Source organism: Haliaeetus leucocephalus, unplaced genomic scaffold (assembly GCF_000737465.1).
Source record: "Haliaeetus leucocephalus isolate CR32 unplaced genomic scaffold, Haliaeetus_leucocephalus-4.0 Scaffold76, whole genome shotgun sequence".
NCBI classification, from domain to species: domain Eukaryota; kingdom Metazoa; phylum Chordata; class Aves; order Accipitriformes; family Accipitridae; genus Haliaeetus; species Haliaeetus leucocephalus.
The window spans coordinates 3,018,878-3,043,031 of record NW_010972512.1 but is presented as its reverse complement, the minus strand read 5'-3'; the positions used below and the strand labels follow the sequence as shown (position 1 = coordinate 3,043,031).

Below are 24,154 nucleotides of genomic sequence, written 5' to 3'. Positions count from 1 at the left end.
CTACTGGATTAGCCACCGAGGTGGGAGTCCCCGTCCACAGCCTGCTGGGGCCGGGATGTGGACCACCCTGCTGCAAAAGCGCAGGATTGATGCTGGGCACGGCTAGCGGCTGGTCCAGCCCAGAGAGGACTCCCAGGCTGCAGGAGATGCCCAGCCTGGGAAGAGCTTCTCTTTCCAGCTCTCAACTTCAAAACGATGCTGCGAATCCCAGAAAGCAGAGACAGTCCGCAGGCCCCTCGATATCCCCTGCAGCCTAGGGAAGGCGAATTGCCCAGCCTGGGAGTGTAGGATTGGCCCAGCATCCAGGAGAAATGCTTTTTCCCCGCAAATGTGGGATATTTTTTTTCCCCCACATTTCTCTAAATCACAGCCAGGGGAACTGAGGTTCCCCCTGCAGCGCTGGGGTACAATGAGACGAAAAACCAAAGCGGTCGCCCTCCCATAACCAGACCCGTGGTGCAGGGTCTGGTACCCACGGGGGTGCCAGGTGCCCCCTGCAAGCTGAGCTAAAGCCAGGACAGAGATGTCGATACAGAAGATGTTGACATATAAGCTGTCGATACATAAGCCAGTCCCATCCGATGACAGCATGCACACATCCAGCGTCCCGGGGTGGAGGGTGGGAAGCAGATGCCTGGTTAGAGAAAGGAGGGACCAGCCACGAACTGCTCACGCTCCTCTGCAGCTTGGACAAGTACGAGGCTGTTTGGCTGCGTGTTTTGGGCTCAGGCCCATCTCTCTGGTTTAAAGCAATTGAACTGAGCCCAAAGGCTCATTAAGTCGGTCTGCCTGGAGCTGGTTCTGCCGCCAGGACATTTCATCCCAACGTGAAGTCAATGTTCCTCTTTGCAGCTACAAGGGATTTGGGGCGAGAGGAGGCAGCCCCCGTGGCCGGGGCAGTGGTGCCAGCTCCCGGCGTTTCACCTGAAATGGGTGACAGTGGGTGCTGGAGGCCCCATGCCCACGACTTGGGATTGGGTGAGAATCCCACTTTTTCACTATTTCCCTATTACCTCCTCCTATTTTAAACTGAAAACCCTGGGCTGCATCAGGAATGGGAGCTCTCGGGCTGGCAAGTCCTATGAGCTTGAGCGGGCAAAGGCAAAGAGTCCAGTATTTATCCTCAATTCATGTCAAGTGACATGATGGGAAAACCAAGTTCAAGACCATTAATTTATTTTGCCAGCCTGTCTCCTGGACATGCAAGGCAGAGGCAGCCTGAAACCCCCCCTCTCACATCAAGCAACACGTGTGTCCATTCCCTCCCAGTGACATCCCTAAGAAGACGTCACCGTGCCACCTCCCAGCCTTGCTGAACCCTCTAAAGGTCAGCACTGAAGGCATGTCCACCACATATGGTTATTAGTTCTCCATGGGTCTGTCCATCCCTCCACTACAGCTGGGTGAACAATTCACAGCGCATAAATTTATCTAGCAGATCTCAGCCCACGTGCTGTTTGCTAACAGTCTGTAGAGAAGCTATATTTTATCCCTTTGGGTTTCTTGGCCAGCATTCAAGCTCCTGACCCTGATTTATTCGCAATCGGTCAAGAGCCACATTTCATCTCCATAGGCCACGTCTGCACAGAGCTATTTGAAGCACGTGGCTCGATGTCCCGCAGCAGCGCCGGGGCACCTCGCCGTAAGCCGGGGCCCCGGTTCTTTGCGGGACCTCCAAGAGGTAACCGGCGGGGGTTGTGTTCAAAAATAGGCTCTGCGGGGGCAAACTTTGCCTGACGAAAGCAGCGTGGCCAGAACAAACCGCACCTCTTCTGTGCACGAAGGCGATGAGAGCTCCAGATGCCGGCCAAGGCTGGCTCGCTGCCTGTCTCCATCCCATCTCACCATCTCTTTGCCTACCTCTCTGCCTATTTATAGTCATGGAAGACCTTTGCACAACGCCTGAGCAGCCAGAGGGTTGAGTGTATAGGCGGGATGGTAAATGCCGCTCTTTAAATTTCCAAAGTCCTTTTCCTTCTGCCTCCCAAGGGGGGTGCCATGGAGACCCAGGCACGCATCCTGCCTTTGAGATGAGACCTTAGGACCAGCCAGAAGATGCCTCTCAGAGCTACAGTCATCACCAACCCGGCCCTGGGGGTTTCACAAACCATCCTATGCTGAATCTCAGCAAGTCTTTACTAGGGGAGCAATCACACTCACGCAGATGTGAGCATCCCTCTGTGAAGCCAAACCAGATAAAATAATCAAGACGATGGGAGAAGTACAGAGTAATCTGCAGAATTCAGAGAAAAAGACTAATGTGAAGGATCAGGGTTAGTATCAGCCCTATTTGACATCTTCATTGGCATTTGCAATTAGGGACTAATTAGCATGTTAATAACATTAGCAGAAGATAATAAACTGGAGAGGATAGAACAGAGCAAAACAATCTGAAGGGGACCCTGGAGAGATCAAAAAAAAAAAACAAACCCCAAAAGAAATTCAGCATGGAAAAACACAGCTTCTGCAGTCCAGGGGAAAAACATCCGGAGCAGATGCTGCAGCAGGAGGAGGAAGGCAGGAGCAGGGAAGCGGAAAGTGGCTCGGCGCGGGAGCAGCGTGTCGGGCAGGCGAAGGAAGCCAGCCCACTGCCTCCCCTGCAAGCCAGGTCATGGGTCTTGCCCATGAGCAGTTCAGCGAGTGGGGCAGTCCGCAAGGTTTCACCGGGAGAGTTGAAGAAGGACCGGTACCGCACACTGGCGATCCACAGGGCATCCTGCTGGGCTGGGGTAGGAAAAAATAATAGCTCAAGTGGAACTGTTAAATGCAACTGGACTTCATCTGGAGCCATGTCTCCCTGCCTGGGCTTGGGAAGCCCCATCACACGAACATCTCCCCTCTGAGCAGCGGCTATGGCCCTGGTTCCCGGGTGGATCAGCCACATATGGGAAGGGGAGAGGTGGCAGAGGGCTGCCACCTTCACCCCGGACGGGCAAGGCAGAGGGACAGCAGTTGGTACGCAGAGATAACGGCTGTGTTCGTGCTACTAGAGGAGACCCCCACTCCCCGGTTGTACACAGAAGTAATTTGTCCTCCTCTGCAGAGCCTCACGCTGCTGCCTTCGCTCACGGCACGCCGTGTATCCACCAGCACGAAGTCCCCCCATGTCTCCTCCATTACACGAGCCCCTGGACCGCTTGGAGAAAGCTGCGCCGTCACTGTCTTATGGCACACGGGACGACACAGGGACCCTGAGGGTGGGACACCTTGTCAGTCCTAGCCCTGGTGTCACTGCTAGTCTACACTTATTATTAAGGTGGATAGAATTGTTTTCTTGTAAGAAAATCCTATAATAACTCAAATGACCAAAATGGGGTAACCTGAGTGCCTTTCTTAAGGGGATCCTAAAGGACCTGTACCTCCTGGTGCAAACCAGGTGGCTGCAAAACCAGGCAGGATGCGAGCGTTCATGGGGGGAGGCTGGTGGGGTGCAGCTGCTCTCATACTGCTCTGGGAGCCCCAAGTGAGACAGATGAAATGCCACGAAACACCCCTTCAGCAGGAATCCTAACCTTGCAGTTATAGGGGCAGGAGAGACTTTGCCCATCCTCATGGTGTACAGGGTGAACAGAAGAGCTCGGAAGGGCTCACCTGATCTGTGCAGCTCTGCTTCACCAATGGCTCTTTCTGCCAAATAATAAACAGCAGCCGGCAGGATCGCAAGGAAAGGGTTGGGCTCGTTAAAAGCACCCTTCGTCCTGAGACACAACTGCTCCTTAGCCTCTCAGCTGGAGCCCTACACTCCCAAACCCTGGTGTTACCCAGCTTAGCATCCTTGGGAGTCGCTGTCTCCTCTCACAGTGCCTGATAATTCAGGCGGACCAAGCAGGACCTGAGTCACTGCCATTTGTCCCCACCACCTGGGGAAAAAGGAAAGTCACGCCAGCCACGTCACCATGTCTCCTCCAAATGGCTGCTGTCAACCATGATGTCTGAGCACTCCAGCCCTTCCCTGGACCATTTGGAGGGTTTAAAAGTGCAACCAATTCAAGGGAAACCCAAAATCGCCCAAAGGGAGATTAAAGCGGTTCCTGATGCACAAGTATCTGGAGGCAGGCAGGGAGGAGGGGAGAGGCTTTCCTGTGATTCGTGGGCTGTTCTCGGGCTGTCCTTGCTGCCAGGTCTTGGGCAATTTGATGACTTTTGTTGCAAACTGGAAGAACGGGAGACATATGCGAAGGAGGAAATTTGCATTCCTCTCGCCTAAGAAATCCCTTCTCACTTTCCCCCAAATCGCACATACACCCAACCTCAGCCTCTCCGGGCTGGCTTGGACATCAGCTCCCCTCCCACACCCAGATGACCTACTCATCCAGAAATGGCCAGGGCCCACAGCCGGGGCGTTATCCTCTCCTCCTTTCCTTCCCTGCCCGTGTCCTGCCTGCACAGCCCTGCCAACAGCCAGGACAGGCGGGGGGACACTTTACCCTCTGCTGCAGAGAGGTGGAAAACATCAGATAAAAACAGCCTCTCCCAGCAGCATCGGTGCGAAGGGGAGCCCAAGCCTACAAAAGTCACCCCAGCTCCTCCACAAGCTGCATCCCAAGCACCTCCACACCTCCTCTTGCAGAGATGTCCCTGGTGGCTTGCAAATGTGGATGTTGTATTTCTCTGCCCCTTATTTCCCAGAAAAAAATCCATACTGGGTGCTCCCTGCCTCTGGGACCAGTGGTCCCCAAAGCCAGACAGGGATGTGACCCACCAGGCAGGGGTAGTGGACACGGCAATGGATGTGGCATGCCAGGCCACCATGCCTTCATTTCTACAGTATCTCCCCTCCCTCAGGTACCTCCTCTGTCCCTGGAAGTCCTCTGCAGGATGCAGAGATGGGAAAGGACTCGCACAAAGCTGAAACACAGCAGTAATGCCACCTCAGGCCACGAGGCCGTGTATTCGCAGGCAGAAAGCCAATGCCTGCCCGAGAGCCTCAGCCTGCTCTAGTCCGCTATGAAAGCCTGTGGGGAAGGTATGCATGAGGAGGAAAACCATCTGAGCACAAAGAGAGTCCCAGTCAAAGCAATACAGAGCCTCTGGTTAGGGAACCAACTGCTGAGAGATTCTGCCTGCTTACTTCCACAGCATGTTACCACTGAAGCCTAATGACGTCACCTGCCAACCTGCTGAACACCTTCTGAGCTGATGCCTCCCGGGGCGGTTAAGGCAAAGAGTGACCTGCATGTCACCAGCATGGAAAGGTGCCTCCAAGCCACCTCCTGAGACGGAGAAAGCAGGGGACTCATTTCATTGCAGTGCAAAACAGCCTCTCCATCCTAGTGGCCATCACAAGGTGCTTCCCAACTCTACCTACGTATCGCCAGATGAGGCTGAGTAAAACTCACCTCCAGAAGAAAAACCCTGTCCCCCAGGGTCAGCTGTGCCGCTCTGGGGAGTTTCTCACTGGTGAAAAGGTGAAGCCGAGACCTTACATGAAAACTGTGGGGAGAAACCCAGCAGCACTGGGTTAAGCAAGACCCTGCAATCTGGCCGCGGGGTGTTCGCCTGTGCAATCTTGGCTTTGCAATGGGTTCGCAGGTCCATTAAACAAAGTGAGACAGAAAATTGGACGCCAGCGCCTGCTCTGTGGAGTGAGAGCCGCCCTGCTCCAAGCCCATCCTGCTGGGGCCTCCTGAATTTCTTCTCTCCCCTTTCTAAAGGAGAATAAAGACAAACCCCAAGCTCAGACCCAGATCAAACACAACCTCACACGTGTTCAAGGGGAACAACCAGCACTGGAGTGGTAGGAACGAAGCATGGTCCTTGCATGGACCTTTCCACCCCCATTTCCACACCCAGCTGGATTTAGGGCTTCTCGGCTGGGGTGGGACCCTTCTGGGCAAGAGGAGAAAAGGCTCTGGGGTGGATCCTGCCATTTCCTATTCCAGGAAGGCCAGAGCCCTTTGAACTCCGTCCTGCTGGAGAGAGTGAAATCTGGAGATACAAAAACACACACCCCAACGCTAACCTAGGCTTAGCCCTTCTCTGGCATCAAGCACTGTCATCCTGAAAACATCACCGACGCGTGCATGTGCCAGGCGGCCCCACAAGCCGGATATAATCTGCTATAGCAACATTAATGGGCAGCTGAATATCAGCCACTAGATTTGATGTTTTATGCACCAGCACCTTGCCCCAGGCAGCCAGCAAGACTATTATTAGGGCTTGAGGCAGCCTGGCCACTGACTGCTTTCCCTGCAAGCACTGCCCCATGAAAGGATGCGCAGCTCCCACCGCGGTACACCTCATTGCATAGATATTGGATTTGGGAAATACTTTTTTGCCACAGGCGAAACTTTTTTTTTTTCCCCCATGCCTGCCCTTTCAAATGAGAGTGGTTTAACACTGTTTGCTGAGCTCCCCAGCAATTTGTGGCACGCACCATCTCCAAAAGTCTGGGGAAAACCCAACACGTGCCCCAGATGGTAAAAGCAGGTCTGTCACTAAAAGCCACCGGCATCCCTAAAGCTCACCCAACCCCATCCCTCCGGTGCAGGGGGAGCCTGAGGAAGAGCAAACCAGCGGAGGTAGCAAGCAAATGAAAGGTGTTGATGGAAGGGGGAGGGAGCAAACAGCCCCACACGCCAGCATCTACCTGTGAAATAGCTCAGCAGGCCCATGCATGGGCTGGGGAGTTGGTGAGGAGGGGCTGGGGCCCCCTAGAAACCTGCAAACAGCTTTAGGACAGCTCATGGCAGGAGCGAAGAGACGGATGTATACATCAGGGCAGATCATGAAAGCAAGATAGGACACCACCTCCCTTGCTATAGCAGCTAAAAGTCCTCCTGAAGCAGCTCCCTGAGCTGCGGTGAGCTCAGCAGAGGCATAGGACCACACAAGACACCCACGCCAAAGGCTGCAAGGTGCCCCGGTGCTGCTGCGATGGGTGCTGGATGCAACGGGCATCCTCAACCCAGCGCAAACAGCCCCGTCCTGGGCTGCTCCTCCAGGAACCATAACAGGACCCTGTTTTGCTCCCTAACGTCACTCGTTATTGCAGCGCGTAAAACAAACCCTTTGATAATCTCATTTTCCAGGTTGTAAACTCACTCGTCAGTCACTGGGATAAGGACGCATGGTGGCCTTGCCTCACCAGGCTATGTTTCTAATGATCTCAAGATCCTCAATGGGGAATCGTGCCCGGCTTCTGCGAACTATTATCTAGTCTAATTCCCTCCATCCCATTACTTAAGGATTTACAACACACAATCTCCCCTGAAATGGTTTCTGGTAAATTCTTTGAAAGCTCTTCTGGTCCTCACATCATCGTCAGGGTCAGCTATGCATTAATGGCAAAGCATTTATGTGCTGGGTAACTCGTTCCCCAGCAAGCGAGTTTGTTTATGCTTTTTAAATTCAGGAAGCAATTAATAGCTGCCACAAATGCAACGTGCTTCTCTTGGTTGAGGGCCATAAAGCCCTGACTCGCCTTGGGGAATTCAGATGCCTCCATCTCAGCAGACACCTTCCACGAGTGTGGTGGTTGCAAGGTAAATCCTAATGCTGAATAACTGATGCTAGGAAACCTTTGTGCACTTGCTAACCCAGAGAGACGTGACTCCAGCTTCCCGAGCCAGCTCAAGGTGACTGTTTCAGGGAACAGCGCTGCCAATGTCAAGAAGTCAAACGCACGCGAGACCTTTGCATCTTCCAGCTTTCCCTGGAGCCAGAGAGCTAGAAGTGCTCCCTACTGAAAGGTAGGGGAAGACTTCATTGAATCCCCTGACTCCGGGACCTGGAGGTTTAAAAAACAAAAAGCCACAGATAATGCTGTGGATGAAGCCACGCTCCCAGCAGAACCTGTAGATCTGATGAGGCATCCTGTAGAAAGGTGGAAAACCCCAGTCCCCGGAGCCCAGCATCCTCCACTCACACTGAAAAACTGCAGCACCCGGAAAGCAGAGGCAGAAGCATCTGCCCCACGGTGCTTCCTCCTTCCCAACCAGGACAAACATCTCTCAGGGAGAGAGGATCTACTCACTGCCTCCCACTAAAAACATCGGCGGCTGCAGAGCTCCCCAGGTTCTAGGAGACAAGATCCCTTTCCATGCTGGCCCCCTCAAAGCCATCAGAAAGCAATGATTTCCAGGCTTACCCCTCTGCGCTAGACTTCAACCAGCTGCAGACAGGCCCGTGCATATCCTCTTCCTAATCCTTCACGCATGATCCCTAGACAGTCCCTGGCTTTTATTATTTTCTGGCAGGAGAGAGCACCACGTTAACCCCCGTGTGCAGGCTGCAGGCTGAGCATCTCTCAGCACATCCCAACTTGGGTCCAACTTATAAATGAAACGTTCGTGTAACAAGAGAACTGGCGAGGGCCAATTGCCCGTTAATATTTTAAACCCCCGCTAATTCTTATTTAACGACCTGTCCAAAAAGTCCCTTCTAATTGCTTGATACAGTGATGGGCCTAAAATATTTATTTATTGATAAAGACCCTGGGAGACTCTTCCCATGGGGATGGCCGTGCTTTCCCACGAGGGGCTGGAAGCCAAGGGACAGAGCAGGCAGCAGCATCACTGCGCTGGTTGTCCATCGAGACAAAGACCCTGCGCACCTCACCTTTGCCAGCAAACCCTTCTCTGCACAGCAGTTCCCCCAGCTTCAGGGATACAAGTTGAAGTCCTTACTGTGAGGTATTTCAAGGCACTGAGAGCGAGGGAATATTGTCTATATGTCTGCTGGAAGGTCCTGTCCTTAGCGTGATTCTGTAAAACTCTCAGGGGATGGAGATGCACCTGATGCACAGGCTCTGGCTAAGGGACAGTGGTTTCCAGATGTGGAGACAGCGTGTGGGTGGCACACGAGAAACCCTCACGGGGCTGCAGGACAGACGCGGGCATGGTTTGCATCCCAGAGCCACACTGATCCCAGGAGCATGCCCTGCAAAGGGAGATCCTGAGATGCGAGCTGCGGCCTCACCGGCTGGGAGCAAAACAGCCTCCACCTCCAAGCCCGAGCTCCCGAGGCACCCGAAGCTTTACCCCAGGAGGGAGCAGAGAGCCCCGCGAGATGGCTCAGTAGCCCAGCAAGGCTGCAGCCAGGAGCTGCCCCTCCAGCCCTGAGCTCAGCACTGACCTTGAAATGCAGGGCGGGCGGCTGCCATCGCCGGCATCATATGATCCGTTACAAAACACGATGGGCTCTACTTAGAGGTTACACGCCGCAGGACAAATTTAACACCCGAGAGCGTTCCCGATCCCACTGGAAGAATTCCTGGCAGGGGCTCAGTAATCGCCCACTACTGTAAGTGGCCAAGTGCCATTGCATGGGTTCGGCTCCAGACACACGAGGACCTCGTTCCTTATTTCTGACGAGAGAGACGCTTCAGCTGATGGATGACACCACGCAAGATGATGAATCCCCCAGTGGCGGGTGGGCCTTGAAGCAGAGTACAGGGAATCTGGAAAAGCTGCTGTTCCCAAAAGCCTTCACTTGTTTGAGAAAGGTATTTAAGGACCGTAATTGAAAAGTTGCACTGAAGACACCCTGGCTATGCAGCTAGGAGGTCCATGAAGAGATCCTTAGGGAGAATGATGTTCTGGTGGACATCAAAAGAACAAGCAGATAGAACGGAGGCATCCTCAAAGGATGCCCAGTCCACAGAGGCCAATGCCTGGGGACTTCCCAGCCCAGCCATGAGAAAGAAAGGGTCAACACCAGGAGAAATTGTCCCTGCTGCCATCCTGCTGGCTGCACACAGGCTCTTCCAGAGCCACGCTGGCTATTTTCAGAGGTGGAACGGGTGGATGCTACTCTGAAGTGGAGCCCGGGAAAGGCACAGGGCAGGCAGGGTGGGAGAGCCTCTCCCAGCAGCAGATCTGGTCCCAGCTCAGCAGTGAGCCAGACCCTGCCGCTCCCTCCTCCTCCTCCTCTCCTTCCCTTTCCTTTCGACTGGCCCCAGCCCCGCATTTCTGGAGCAGCAAGAGTCAGCTCTGCCGATGCTGCTGAGGGGCCCCGAGCCAGCTCTGGCTATAACCTCAGGATGAAAACATCAGCTCTGAAACACAGCAACGGGAAAAACAGACAGATGGACACGTGTGCACACATGAGGACTCCTGTAATCAGGAGGGCTCCCACGTTAGCAGCGGCGTTTGCCATAATGGGCAATTTGGGGCACCTGCTTTGATCCACAGGCTCTGATTTCAGGGAAGGGGGATGCTGTGCTTGGTTAGGGTAGGCTCACAGTGAGCGGGATGGACAGAGTTTCCTCCCAGTCCCTGTGAACACAAACGCAGGACCTGCTGCTCCTGGTCCAGTTTGCCCTCCAGCCTACCCGGTACCGTCCCGGCCACAGTGCTTACGGGAGGAGAGCATCGCTGTGACAGGCTGGTGGGATGCTCAGGGTGGGACCGCACTGGGTCAGGCTGCAGTCGCAGGACCAGGTTGGGAGCCCCAGCGTGGAGGTGATGGAGCCAGGTCAGACCAGTGACAAGACGACAAAAAACGTCGTCGGGCCAGCAGCTATTTTTATCTGCAAGGACCAACACTTAATACTCTTCTATCTCCCACAAAATGTCACTTGAGCTTCAGCAGAAAGTTTACACCACTCACAGACAAGGGCTGAAACCTGAGCACGTAATCCCTGCTCCAGTCAAAAGTTTTAGTGGGATTCGCAGCGTCTGGACAGGGGAAGATGAGAAAAAAAAACCCTTTCCCCTGAGAATTGATGGCTGGGGCAGAGGAGAGACAGGACAGGCAGTTCCCCTCCTGGCACCATGTCCCTCTTGCAGGGCACAGGGGACTTTGTAAGCTGTGGAGCTACATCGTGGCCTCCCCACAAGCTCAACCAGACTTTAGCTACCCTAAGAGGGTCTTCAGAAGAGAGACGAATGGGAAAAGAGAGGAGCTCACCACCCCACTCACCAAATGCCATAGGTTGGACAGAGCCCACAGGAGGGTTTTGCAGCAGGTCGGGGCAGGACACCCCACTGAGGTATCACTGCCACCCCTCTTGGCAATTCTCCCCTCTCCATTGAGCAGCTCTAATTACTTCAAACACCATCTCCCCACCCCACCCCCCTCTCTGCTCCCAACCCCTTCCCTCTCACCGTGAAGCCCAGACCCAGACATGCCCGGGGCGTGAGGAACGGAGGCTTCCCTCACTTAATAAAGCCAAGGTAGAGCAACGCTGTTATTAACAGCAGCCTACCCCCCCCTCCCGCTCCTTGCTGATGGTGGGAATATTGCACCAGTAATCCCAGGGGAATACCCCAGCACTGCCCTGACAGTGGATGCAATAACGCAGCCCCTCCGGGCCCCGGTGCTGCCCTTTTATATTGCGGTGAGTGTAAATGCCAGTGGGGTCCTCTCCCAGGTCCCCCCTTACATCACAAGCAGTGTTTACTATCAGGGATGGATGGATGGATGGAAGCCCCCTCCCTGGTCAGGTGCAGGATAGCTCAGATTCAGGACAGCATCCTCCAGAGGCTCTTCCCAGGGAGGGGCAAAAAAATAGGGAGTAAAAAGCTCCAGGCTGGGACTGAGCCATGGTAAAACACGTTGTGACGTGGAGATGTCCGGTGAGCTCAGAAAATTCGGGTACCTGCTTAAGGGCTTGCATAGAAACGTATAGGAGGCGAATTTTGCTAGGGAGAGAAGGCATGAGCTCACGTGTGCCTTGGAGCTCATGAAAGGGGCAGGGTGAGGGTTTCCCAGCAGGATGTGCAGCAACTTGGCGCAAGCAAATAATGGATGTTGATGGGGAAAACCAGCTCCACTAGACCCAGAAATCCTCTCTTACAACAAGGAGTGGGCTAAAAACCCTGGGGAATATACTGCATAGGCAAAACCCACATTCCTGAGATGGCCGAGAAGTGATCACATCTATCTCCCTCCATCTCCCATTGCTAAGATCCATTTCTGAAGCATCATCAGCCAAGAAACTTCAGTTGATTGGATGTGGTTAAAGCAAACAGACACACAAAAAATCTTATAGCTGAAACTTAAATGGTCTCCACAAACATCTTGCATATTTTCAAGGACGCTGAGGAAATACACAGTTTTCCCCTCTTTTTGCGGACTTAAAAAAATGCCCCAAGGGAAAAAGTCATTTAGAACTACTTAGGAAACACAAAGCATAAAAAGCCTATAATTATTTCTCTGCCAAGGGCTTGTCAGTTTGAAAATCCCCGCTCTTGAACCACTAATCCTTATGGAAAAAAAAATGCAGCTTCGGCAAGACGCATTGTCGGTTGACTTTTGCTGCACTTTTCCAGCACGAAGGCACTAAAGAAGAAGATGTTTGGGTTCCGTTGCATTAGCACCTTTCACCCACAATATGCCCAATGCACTTCCCCAGCCAACCAAGGAAACCTGCAAAGCATCGAGGCCAGTGGCTGCTCTGCAGGCCTCAGCCCAGGGAGGGAAGGACCAAAGTTGATGTTTGGAGGCAGAAGTGCCCAAAACAGGCAAAAATAAATCGGTTCGAGGTGGGGGTATATTTATTTCAAAAGCCAAGGATTCAGGGAGGTCCTGGGATTTTTGTTATGCGGTTGGAAATAGCATAAAGACATTATTGGCAGGGGAATTGCAGTTTCTCTGGAAGATGGGGATGGGCCCTCCCAGCAAAGCAGGGTGGATTTGCGCTCTCTGGTTTAGCAGCCAGATTCATCACTTCATGTTACCCTGCCTGGATAAGGACGGGTAGCATCAGTGCTTCCGAACTTGGATGGCCGTGGAGAAACAGTCCCATGAAGCTAGTTGTGTCCCTAGACATAGCCCAGCATCAAAGCATTGACCACATTTCTTGCATCTTCAGTCCAGCCATAAAGAGCTACAGTTTCACCACGAGGCGAGAGGAGGAGAAAGGTGAAGCGCTGGGAGCGGGCAGGAGCCCAGCGTGCTCAGCCAGAAGTCATTCCTGCTGCAAACCCTTACCATGAAACTAAAAACGGGATCCAGCAGAGATTCACAGTGCAGCACATCTGGGGAGAGAGCACTTCTCTCACAGCCCCGCACCAGCCAACTGCTCAGGGTCTCAGCTCCATGTCTCAGCCGGCCAAAAAAAGGTGCAAAAGTGAGTTTGGTGCTGCAGAGGAAACTCCCATCAAGACCCTGCCAAGGGCACAGACGCTTTGGCTCTTGCTACAACCCAGTCGGAGACTGCCGGTGCGGGCACGCCAGCAACCCTCCCCAGCCTGGAGCATCTCTGGTGGGCACTGGGAGAAGCATGTTACACCAGACAGAGCGGCTGAGCCACCCAGATCCTGCTGCACCCTGGCACCCATCCATCAGCGCTGCCCGGGTTTGGAGCTGCAGAGCAGAGGGCATCCATCACACACACATCCTGCACAGCTGGGGCCAGAAAATCTCATCCTTGCCATGGGTGGTTTTCCCCCTGCCAAGGGTAAATGCCTCACTTGGACCTACTTTCCCCGTGCATGGCCCTTCACCCATCTCTGATGTCTTCTCCCATTACTTTCTCCTAATCCATCTTCCTAACAGCACCTCCCATCAACATGAGTTTTAATGTCCTCAAGGTAATGCATGCAGGAAGCCTCTCCTCCTTTCTGGTTAACCCTCCTTCCTAGGGCCAGAGTTGAAACAAGCTCAGACTCAAGAGCCAACCTACAAGACTAAAGCTTCATTAAACTTTTAAGCCAGTCTGCTGAGGTTGCTCTTTCAGCCTTTCATAATTACAGATGCAGAAGGAAGGAGCAACATTCACCTGAGCAGGCATCAAGAAGACTCAAAGACTTAATGGCTTTCCTAACCAAGCTCCCATGTCCACATAGCTGTTTAAAAGGATCTGCTCAATACCACTCCAGCGCTCTGCCCAGCAGCGGAGATGCTGAGATATACATAATTCAGTATTTCAGGTCCCCATCACCAACCCAGCTGGCCACCCATTTGGCACAAACAAGACTCAAGACACATGAACCTGGGCCATCCCACCGCACCAGAGACCGCAGGTGCCCAAGCCAAGAGGATGGTTAGGCTCGGGGACACAGTTCAGGTGAGCAAGGTGCTCTCAGCTCTCCCTGCAGCCAAGATCTGGCGTTCAGCAGCTCCATCGAGCAATTCAGACCTTGGCTTGGCTGAACCGTGTGCTCCAGAGGAGCCTCTTTTTCCCCTTTAACCCTTGCAGGACCTACAGAAAGTGGTCTGCAAGCAGAGACGAGACTGTCGCCCCATTCTCAACACCCAGCGCAGGGCTGGGGTCCTGCACACCCAACACACAGGCAGCACAGCTGCGGTTGCCTCCTCTCCTGTTGCCTGGACGGTCCTCTCCAAGACCAGAAACGTAAAAGATGACCCAGAAGTGTGTTGCAGGGCAGTCCCAATCCGGGCTTAACACAGAAGTCATTGGGCAAGAGTTTTGGGGCTGTGCCTTGACAAATGTCCACCCCCACTACCAGCACCCGTGAATTTATTCATCCAATGGCAGCAAAATCACCCCTGTGGAGGCAATCACGAACATGTGCCCATTTCCCCCTCCTCTTGTTTAGATACATTACTGCAGAGGTTAGGATCATTTTCTTTAGCTAAGACACTGTTTTCCGGGAATAAAGACTTAACAGAGCCAGCAAATGCCGAGCAGAAATTCTGACAATGAAAGCATCCCTACGTTTTTACGACAGTGGGAGTTGGGGGGAAGAAATGACAACACTGACTCTTTCAAATAAGAAAAATGCTGCAGCTGAGAACTGCCTTCAGGTCCCTTAACCTATTTCTCTCCCCTTTCCCAATTTTTCCTGCCAAATGCTTACCTAAGCTTTCAATAGCAAAGAGAAAATTCCTGCCTCCCTCTTCCTGCTTAGTCACCTTGGGCGATGCTACACAGTGAAAAATCTACTTATAATGTGGCCCCGCTGGCCCCAGGCAGGGAAGGACCCCTGAGTACACACAGGCTCCAGGTTCAACCAAGGAGCTCCGCAGCACAAAACCAGAGGAGAGGATACACGTCCCAAAGAGATGAATCACATCCAAATGGTGGATTCTCCGGGAATCGCCCTTGCCTATTCTTGTGCTTTTAAGACCCCACTTTGCTCCCTTGCAGGGCAGGGGACCTTGCCTAGAGGGATTTCGGGGGCTCACTGTCCCACCGCGATGGTGGTTATCATTCCAGAGGAACAGACGTACTGGGGAGGGAGATTTTGCACGGTGGCGGTGGAGGCGGAGGACAATGGGCTGAGGAGCAATGGTCGCGTGAAAAGGGATTTGTTCCGCTGTCACGGACAGAAAGCTCTCCCTAAGAGCAGCGTTAGGAAATGAAGCCCACAAGGGAAGGAGAGGGGTAGGGAGTGGCAAGAGACAATGTACAGAGGACGACGGCGACAGGGGGACAGCTGGGAAGGATCAATGCTGAGCCCTGATGGGCTCGCAGAGCACAAGTACCGGCCGAGGAAGCCTCCTCCAATGTGCTCTGCCCTTCGAGGCATTTGCCCTGAGGAAGAGCAGGATGCCTCCGGGCAGGACGAACCTTTCATCTGCGGCCATGGAGCCCCAGTGACCCTCGGACAAGGGGAAGCATCGCTGCTTGCCAGGATGTGCTGGGATACAGAGGAGAGCAGTTCTCCTACCGATTCGTGCCTTCTCCTATCGATTCATGCCTTAATCCTACTGATTCGTGCCTGGGAGAAGCTGGTATCTCTGCAACACAAGCTCTCGGTCACCTTTGGTCAAAGGTAGCCCGGGGTGGAAAACACAAAAGGAGGCATGATGTAAAAATTAGGCAAATCTGGAGAGAGACTGAGAATTCATGCTTGGTGTTCAAAGTCGCCTAGCAAGATGCTCAAAGCACTTATGATGATGATTGAAGCCTTTTTTAGCTGGATTCATATTTCTAGCTCCATTTCACAGGTGAAGGAGCCAAGTCTCAGCTCTTCCTCCTGCATACAACCAAGGCCCATCATACCTGGAGGAGGCACTAATGCAGGAGACCTGAACCCAAAACAGGATCTTATTCATGGGCATGGGAAACGCTCTTACTGAAAACAGGTAGGTGCATGCAAGCACACAGTGCAATATGAGAAAATAAATTGTTTGCATTGAACACAACATGGTTTCACCTCTGTATTGAGAAACACACATACCACCTTCCTGAAAACTCAAATCTTTGTGGGACAAAACACCACTTTCAGATAGCCAGCCTACAAAACATGGAGCACCTGAAGGTTCCCTGACAAGCTGAAGAAATTGGTCTTTTGTTAATAAGATCCCAGCAAAACAGATAAACTAGAAAACAGAGCCATCTGATAGAAAACCCCCCAAATAAACAGAGACCGGTGCCACCAGCCCAATGCTGTGCCCCTGCTGCCAGCACAGCCCTGGCACAGCACAGCCTGCCCCACACCTTCCGCAAAAGCTTCGGGATCTGGCTGTTTGTAAATATTTAGGGTGGGAAGCCAGGGATTACAGAACCCCTCTCCTGGGCAACCAAGGTTTGATGATCTTAAAAAAAACAAACAAAAAAAGGCCAACAAAAAACCACAACAAAAAACCAAACCTCAAACAGAGCTGCAATGAGATGCCTGCCGGTTTCACAGAGACACACGAGACAACCCGGGTGCATCCATTGCCCCCAAGGACCCACAGCCCCAGGAGAAGATACCTGGGGACCAGCCGGCTTCCTTCTGCCCAGGCAGGATTCCTTCCAGGTTAAAAGAATTGAGGAACAAAACTGAAGTTAGAGACTAGCATAACTGTGGCTATAGGCTTTCACACACACACCTGCGTGGTGTTGGCCACATCTCTCCCTTCTGAAATCTCTTAGAAACACCAAGAAATTCAAATTTGTCATGAAAACACATCTATGGAAAAAAAAAAGTACTATTTTGGGTCAACCCCAGTATTTCACCCTAATAAAATCCAAATATTTTCTCCCTACTTAAGCTATTCTTTACTCCTATTACAGACAAGATGCTTTGTTAAATCACAGGCAGAGGCACAGTCCTCCAGCCCAGGCCCCCCATCCCCATGCCAGTGCCAGCGTCCCCAGCCCATGTTTGCATCCGCAGAGAGCAGGAGCCAGACACAAAATGGAGCACAAAGGGACAAAGAGCATCTTGAGAAGAAAAATAGCTGGGACATGGGATGTATTGAGTACCCCTCCTTGGCTGCACACCACGGGGTTCACCAGAATTGGGGAACCATGAATCCAGACCCAAACCTCATTCAAACCATCGGGTTCTTCCCCCCACACAGCCAGAAGCAGGACTTGCACCCCTGTGGGTAGAAGAGGAGACCAAGCCTCATCCCCAAAGTCTCCTTCTCCCCCTCCAAGGCAGAGGGTGTTTCGGGGACCCCCGCCAACACCCCGAGGCAAGCGTGCAGGATCAGAGTCAGAAACTGCCGCAGGTTTGGGTACATTGAGGCCACCCCACTGCTGCCAGCAGGGATGGGGGCAGCCAGCGGAGCTCAGCGTCCCCGGCTACAGGCAAATCATGCCCACACGCTGGCCAGCCGTCGGCACAGCTAACATCTGAGACCACCACCCTCTCCGAAACCGGCTGGGGGTGACCGCAGCATGGGGTTTAGACCCTGCCGGAAAGCTCCCCGAGGAAGGACCAAGCAAGAAACCAAATTGTGGGCTCTCTTAAATCCACAGCTCGGAAAATCCCTCCCTGCGCCTGGCGGCTGCGAGCAGGTGAAGAACCGGCGAGGCGAGGGCTGGCGAGCCGGGGCAGGAGAGGACCCCAGCTGTCTCTCCAGCTGGTAGAGACAAAATTCTCATCAAACTGAAACAAACCCCCCTTTCTTTCCCTAGCTGATTTCTTTTCGGTGCCTTCATCAGGATTGCAAAGATCTGAAGCAGTTTGCCCAGCTCCAAGCGCCCCGTCAGGGGCTGATCAGGGAGCGCTGTGCCACAGGGGGAGAAAGAAAGAAAAAAAAAAAAAATTAAAATCATTGCAGGTCTGAAATAAGATGGCAGAAACCACGGAGGATCCCAAGGATGCTCAGGTCCCAGGTCTGCCAGCACCAACCCGCAGCCTCTAGGGTCCCACTGCCAATGAGCAGGAGAAAGGGTGACCCCACAGCCACCCCTGTCCCCACCATGGAGGGACAGATGATGAGTATATTCGACTGCCTCGCTCCCAAGCTGCCGAACGTCGGTCCCTTCCTGGCCTTTCTATGAAACATTAATTGTAAGACACAAATTTAATTAAGGGCAGGGGGAAGGGGCAAGATGCCAAATCTCCTCTCCACTCACTTTGGAAAGAGAGACCCCCACAAGCAGCACACAGGAGGATGGGAGACAGCAGAGATGGGGGCAAGGCATATTTTGCTTGCCTCGCTTTTCCAGCTTGGATCCCACAGCAGCCTCCATAACGCCTCTCTCATCACCTCATCCTACTGCTTCCCTGCTTCCCCCCACTACTGGCATAACAAGGCAACTTACTAACAAAAAACAAAGGACCGGTGCCTGGTCCCAGCCTGGCAATACCCACCACGGCATCCCTGGTGGGGATAAGGCCAAATTCAGCTGCTCCAGAGCCACGTTCATCCCAGCCCACAAAGAGTCGGCACATTTCCTCCGGGAGCCGTGGGAAAGGGGATGAGGACAGAGAAGGGTTTGCTACGGGAGACAAGGTGCTGGGTGGGGTTGGAGAGCAGGCAAAAAGGATAGGAAGTGCTAGAAGATTGAGGAATGGGAAAAGAGAGACCGGTGAGAGGGACATCATGCCTAAGAGCTGCCATGTGCTTTGCAACGCCATCCAGGCCAGCCTGGCCGTCTCCAGTGCCTGGCCAGCTGGAGAAACCCAAGTTAGCACCATCCTCTCCATAGGATGCCCTACAAGAAGGGAAAAGGACCTCCGGAGCGCATGTTGCACTGTAGCTGGGCTGACCTGTGGCTCTCTGGAGGGACCGTTCTCTCCCATCAGCCACAAGAGCAGCAAAAAGTCCCATTTCTCCAGGCGAAAGAAGGCAAAGGACTCTGAATTGCCAGCACAAACCCCCCAGACCATAGGAAATCTCCGGCCAGTGGGCTGCCTTAAAGCATTCAGCATCAGCATCACCTTATTCATTCAATCCGTTTGGGATTATCCCCCTCACAACCCTTCCGGGCTGGGGAAGCAGCGCCAGGGTTTGCAGCTAATTGCGCAATTACATTCATTACCCACGTTAAGCAAGATAAACAGCCACCATGCTTCAAACCTCTTCCCCCTCTCTCCTCCACGGCGGCAGCTGCCAGACGAGCCTCCAGCGGGTGAGAGGAGGCCGTGCTGCTCTGAGCCGGGCAGATCCCACCTTCCCCCTGGGCAGAGCCAGCCGCAGTCTGCTGGGACCACGCTGCTGGGGATTCAGGCTCATCCCCCATATGAAGATGCTGGGTGTGATTTTAAAACCCAACACCAATAGGTTTCTTCACATGTGTTTTCTTTTGTGCATGTTCGGAGCTTAGAAGGATTTTATTTTTTTTCCTTCACAGCCAGATGCGCCTCCTCGTTTTAATTCACGGAGACGGCACCCACACAACCCCACGACTCCAGGAGCAGGGGATTTCAGAGCCAAGCTGGAGGAGCTTTGCAACGGCGCAAAAGCTGGCAACGGCACAGAGCCGTCAAGCCGTGCGAAGACAGGGCGAGCATCACACAACTGCCTCCCTCGGCCGGGGAGCCCGGCACGACGGCGGTGGCTCGGGGGCCGCGGCCGCCCCTCCGCTGCCGGCGCCCACATGCCAGGCCTGCTCCGAGATGTGCTGGCCATCTGCTCCTGCCAGCCGGGGCTGGGGCCGGGGCTCTGCGCCGCGGCTGGGGACGTGCCAAGCCGTCCCGCCGTCGCCACGCTCCCCAGCTGCGCCCCCCGTCACGACCGCACCGCTGTCAGGGCTCCCGGCCCCCACAGCCGGCCGGAGGGGTTTCTGCGTGCCGCCGGCATTACCCACGGTGGGGCTTGGGGATGGGGATATCCCCGCAGCTCCAGGTCCTCCCTACGGCTCTGGCTCTGCCTTGGCCTGTGCAAACCCACCATGAAACACCCCTGGGCAAGTGGGGCTCAGCCATTCCCATCCTCACATGGATTTTAAGCCTCCAAAGCAGCCCATCACTTCCAGCACACCTCCCCACTTACGGCCAGGTTTGACATTCCCCCCCCACCTCAAATCTGCCACCACAAAAAGCTCATCCCCCTGGTCACCAACACGGGGGCCCCGCAGCCGGGGTGCGTTCCCAGGGCCGCTCTGCAGTCGGGGAGCTGGCCAGGGCGAAGCCTGAACCTTGTCATAGTTGAGACTTATCAGGTTTGGACAAGCGCCGGGGGCTGCCGCGGGATTCGGGATGTTCTGTAACGAACGTCCTCTGCCCCAAATAGATGCTGTCCCAGGGGCACGGGCTCGAGAGGTCTCTCCCCAGAAGCTGTCCCCGCCAGCGCTGGGGAAACTGGTCCAAGAGTGACCCCCCAGCCCCCCAAGTGCCTGGCCAGCATCGCTGTCCAAACTGCCCATGGGTCCCAAGCCGCAGCTCTGGGCACCCCAAATTGATGCCAAGACCTGGCCCAGCATCCCTGGTCTTTAATCCGTTGCTCTCCAGGTCCTCTCCCAAGGTCTTCCTCTTTATGAAAGACAAAGAAATGCAAAACATGTGTTTTAATAAATGATTCCTCAATTTCTAGAGTCCGGCAAGTCAGATGCTTGCTTAAAACCGTCCGTAACACTTTCCATGGGTGTATTTATAACTAAAGGCATAACTCTGCCGTCTCACACTCTATCATTAACCCTCTGCAGCCTTGTTATAAATGGAGCTCAAACAGAGAGCAAAGATACGTGTCAGAAAATATTGCACCTGCTCATCTCTGGTAAAACATCCCAACAGTCACCATCTGGAAAAGAAATCCCTTCTTCCAATAAAAAAAAAAAAAAAACAAAAAAAACCCACACACAACACAAAAACACCAACACCACGACACTGGCAGGTAGGATCCCAGCCTCTTCCCCGACACCCGCAGCACTGATGTTTCACACGTCGACAGCCCAGTCCTCCGTGCCGACAGAGAGGCCGACGGAGCCCAGCTCTGCTGGCGCGACCACCGATGCCGCAGGGAGGATCAGCCGCTTTACACCATCACGCTGCGCAAGGAGTGTCAGTCACCCGCGATAATTAACCAGCTATCGGCTCGAGATAATTAGCTCAGTCCAAGAGCAGCAGCTCTTCCCCTGTGTGTTTCACACTGAAAGCCCCGATATCAGCATCGGCACGGCAGCGGAGGCAAGCACAGTGTTCCTGCACCCGGGGAAAACGCTCAGCCTGGAGACAGGACAGGCAGTTTGGGCAAAGAAAGAGGGGTTTTTGTTAAATACAGAGCCATGTGTAAAGCTCAGCAGAGCCCAAAGGGAACAGCTCTTGGGGCTCTGCTCTGCATCCTCGCTGTGCCCAGGTAAGGGGTCACAGCAGCGGCATGGCAGAGAGCCCTGCCAGGGTGATGGAGGAGCAGGGACATAGGCCTGCAGCCCCATGCCAAAAAAAAAAAAAATAAAATTCAAGGGGACAACAATGTGATAGCAAGGGGCAGGTGGGTGCAGGAGGGGAAGAGGCGGTAGCGGTTCAGGGCTAAAACCATCACACCTCGGGGAAAGCGTCTGCCGCAGAGCCCGCTCCCCAGCTCAGGCAAAAGTCACCAACGCAAACGCAGCTGGGAAATAACCAGGATAAATAGTGCCACTGCCGGAGCCTAGGAAATATTTGTGACTTTTTGTTTGTTTTTTGGTTTTTTTTTTCTCTGCCATCATCCTTGTCCATCCCGACAGCGAGATGGGCACAGCAAGAAGCCAACGGCGGCACCAATTTCTTTCACGGCCAAGAGGCATAGGAGGAGGGTTTCAGGTTGGAGGCAGCTTCCAGAGCTCAGAAGCTGCAGTTAAATGCTCAGAGAGTAAAACCCACATGTGCTGCAAGCTGGAAAGGCATTTCTGCGGTAATATTCACCCCAATTTCCCCTTAACGCTCCGAACGGAGGCACTGATAAAGCAGAAAATGCGAATTAAAATGCGTTGGAAACATATGGTAATCAGTAGCCAAATTTTTATGGACAAACAAGCAGTGCACCCAATCTCAACAAATTTTTGCCTAAAAAATAAAAAGCCCATAAGGCAGCTCTCTCCTTTCCACTCTCGCGGCAGCTAATTCTTCCGCTCTTTCGTAAACATTTGAAAACAAGGTCACGCGCACAAATTCTGCTTTCAATTTGCCTTGTATCCATAGTGATTAAACTCAGACCCACAATACGGGACATAAAGAAAAAAAAACTTTAAAAAGGCCCGGAGCAGGGCTAGCCCCCGGCATGCTTGCCAACCCACCGAAGGCCGGGACAAGAGCATCGCCGACGGCCGTTTTTTTCATATAACGGCGACCTGGGAATTAAATCGCGGGGCTCCAGCAGCCATGCTATCGCCATAGCGAGGGATCCGTTCCCCCCCATCTACACCGTCCTCAAGAAACAACCAGCCCGGAGGCAACACAAATTTAACGGCTCCAAAAGCCAGCCAGGGAGTAGAGTCCGGCAGGGACGGCAAGAGTGGGATGAGCAGGAAAAAACGAAAGCAGCTGCAGGAGAGGAAAGACTCAACAGCCTTCTCCCCATTCCCACTGGAAAGGTTTTTCTTTAAAAAAAGAAAAACAATTTTCTCATTGTCTTTCCCCCCCAAGCCCCACACTTGCCAAAGGGGAAGCATCAGGGCTGGAAGCTTTAACCACCTACGTTCAGATTTCCTGCTCTGTCACAGCCCCAAGCACAGGCAAAGCCTCCGGCGTGCGATTGCAAACGCTCCGAATTCAGCGGGGCCTTCCCTGGTCCCTGCCGAGTGCCTCAGTTTCCCTGTCCAAGCAGGGGGAGCAATAGCATTGCCCTGCCTGTGGGAACATTAGGAAAATAGCCCCATCGAGGACCAGGTCAGGGAGGATATAACATTCCTCTTGCAGACGCTCAGTAGGAAAATAAAGCTAGAGGAGACAGGAAAACGCTTGGCCCCATCCCTCCACGGCCCCGGGGTTACCAGGGGTCTCGCAGGCTCCCAGCAAAAGGCTCCTAAATTCCCAAGGCGCAAGCCGAGCACAACAAAACCCCTCTACAAAGGGGAGAACCGGGGTGCGACAAGGCTGCGGGGAAGAAGCGCAACTCGCCACGCAGCAACCGTAAGGCTGATGCCTTTTGGGACACACGGGGCAAGGGAAGCAGGGAGCTGCGGGGGGACGCCAAGCCCCCCGACCCTCCGTGTTTTTGGCAGGGTACCGGGGCTTTGCGGGAGGTGGGAGTGGAGTGAGGGGGGGGCTCACCGCAGGGTCAGGAGGACACTTACTTCTCGTAGTCCAGCTTGCAGTAGAGCTTCTTGTCGCGGTAGAAGCAGGTGGTCTGCAGGGGCTCCTTGCAGGACGCGCACTGGACGCACTGCTCATGCCACAGGCTGTCGTTCAAGCGCAGCAGGAACCGGTCCGAAATAACTCGCTGGCACCCTTCGCACACCGACTTGGGGGTCGCGGCTCTGCCTGCGGGAAAGGACCCGGGGGCAGGGGTGGGTGGAGGGAGACGTGGATGGGGAGACGGGACCGGCCAAGGGATGGACAGAGGATCCCACTGCTCTCGCTTTCCCCATGTAGGTTGGAGGGGCCGGGGGTGTGCGGGGCGCTGCGCCGGGATTCGGGGGGCACCTGTGCCATAGGGGAGCTCCGGGGGCAGGACATCGCCCCCAATTTCGTTCCTCTTGGAAAGGCGGCGGCAGAGCCGCGGGTCGGAAAGAGGGCGATTGTTCGCAACCGGTATTAAAACGAAGGAAAAAAAATTAAAATAAATTTTTTACCGTTCGATAACGAAGGAAAGGCCTTCGTTGCGCTCGGGGCGGGTGGGGGGGGGCACGCACAAGTGAATGCGATCGCGGAACGAAACGGGAGCGGGGAAGGCGGGCGCCGGGGGCGCCCCCCGGCCGAAGGGAGCGGCGCGGCGCCGGGCAGGAACGAGCCGGGAGAAAAGCTGCCCCCGGGCCCCCCCAAACCCCCTGTGCCCATCGCTGGGGGCCAGCCCGGCCGTGCCCCACCCTGAGGGGTGGTGGGTGTCCCCGGGAGGGCAAGCGGGGTGCCCCGACTTACCCAGCAGGGAGGAGAAGGGGGCCGCGGGGTCCAGGGCGCTCTGCAAACTCTCCTCCATCTTCAGCCCGTCCAGCATGGTGGGGAGCCGGACCGGGCGAGGGGGCCGCGCCGCCCGCCTGCCAAAGACAGCCCGGACA

The 24,154-nt window shown here is 54.1% G+C and overlaps 1 protein-coding gene across 1 annotated transcript in view; it reads right to left on the bottom strand.

Moving 5' to 3' along the window:
- LMX1A (LIM homeobox transcription factor 1, alpha) overlaps positions 1–24,093 on the bottom strand; it is a 43,678-nt gene extending 19,585 nt beyond the window's left edge. Inside the window, exons 1-2 of the mRNA XM_010581640.1 lie at positions 24,018–24,093; positions 23,234–23,420 (exon numbers count right to left, since the gene is read on the bottom strand). Of these exons, the coding sequence (XP_010579942.1) occupies positions 23,234–23,420; positions 24,018–24,093 (263 nt within the window). The remainder of the gene's footprint in view (positions 1–23,233; positions 23,421–24,017) is intronic.
- Between the last annotated feature and the right edge of the window lie 61 nt (positions 24,094–24,154).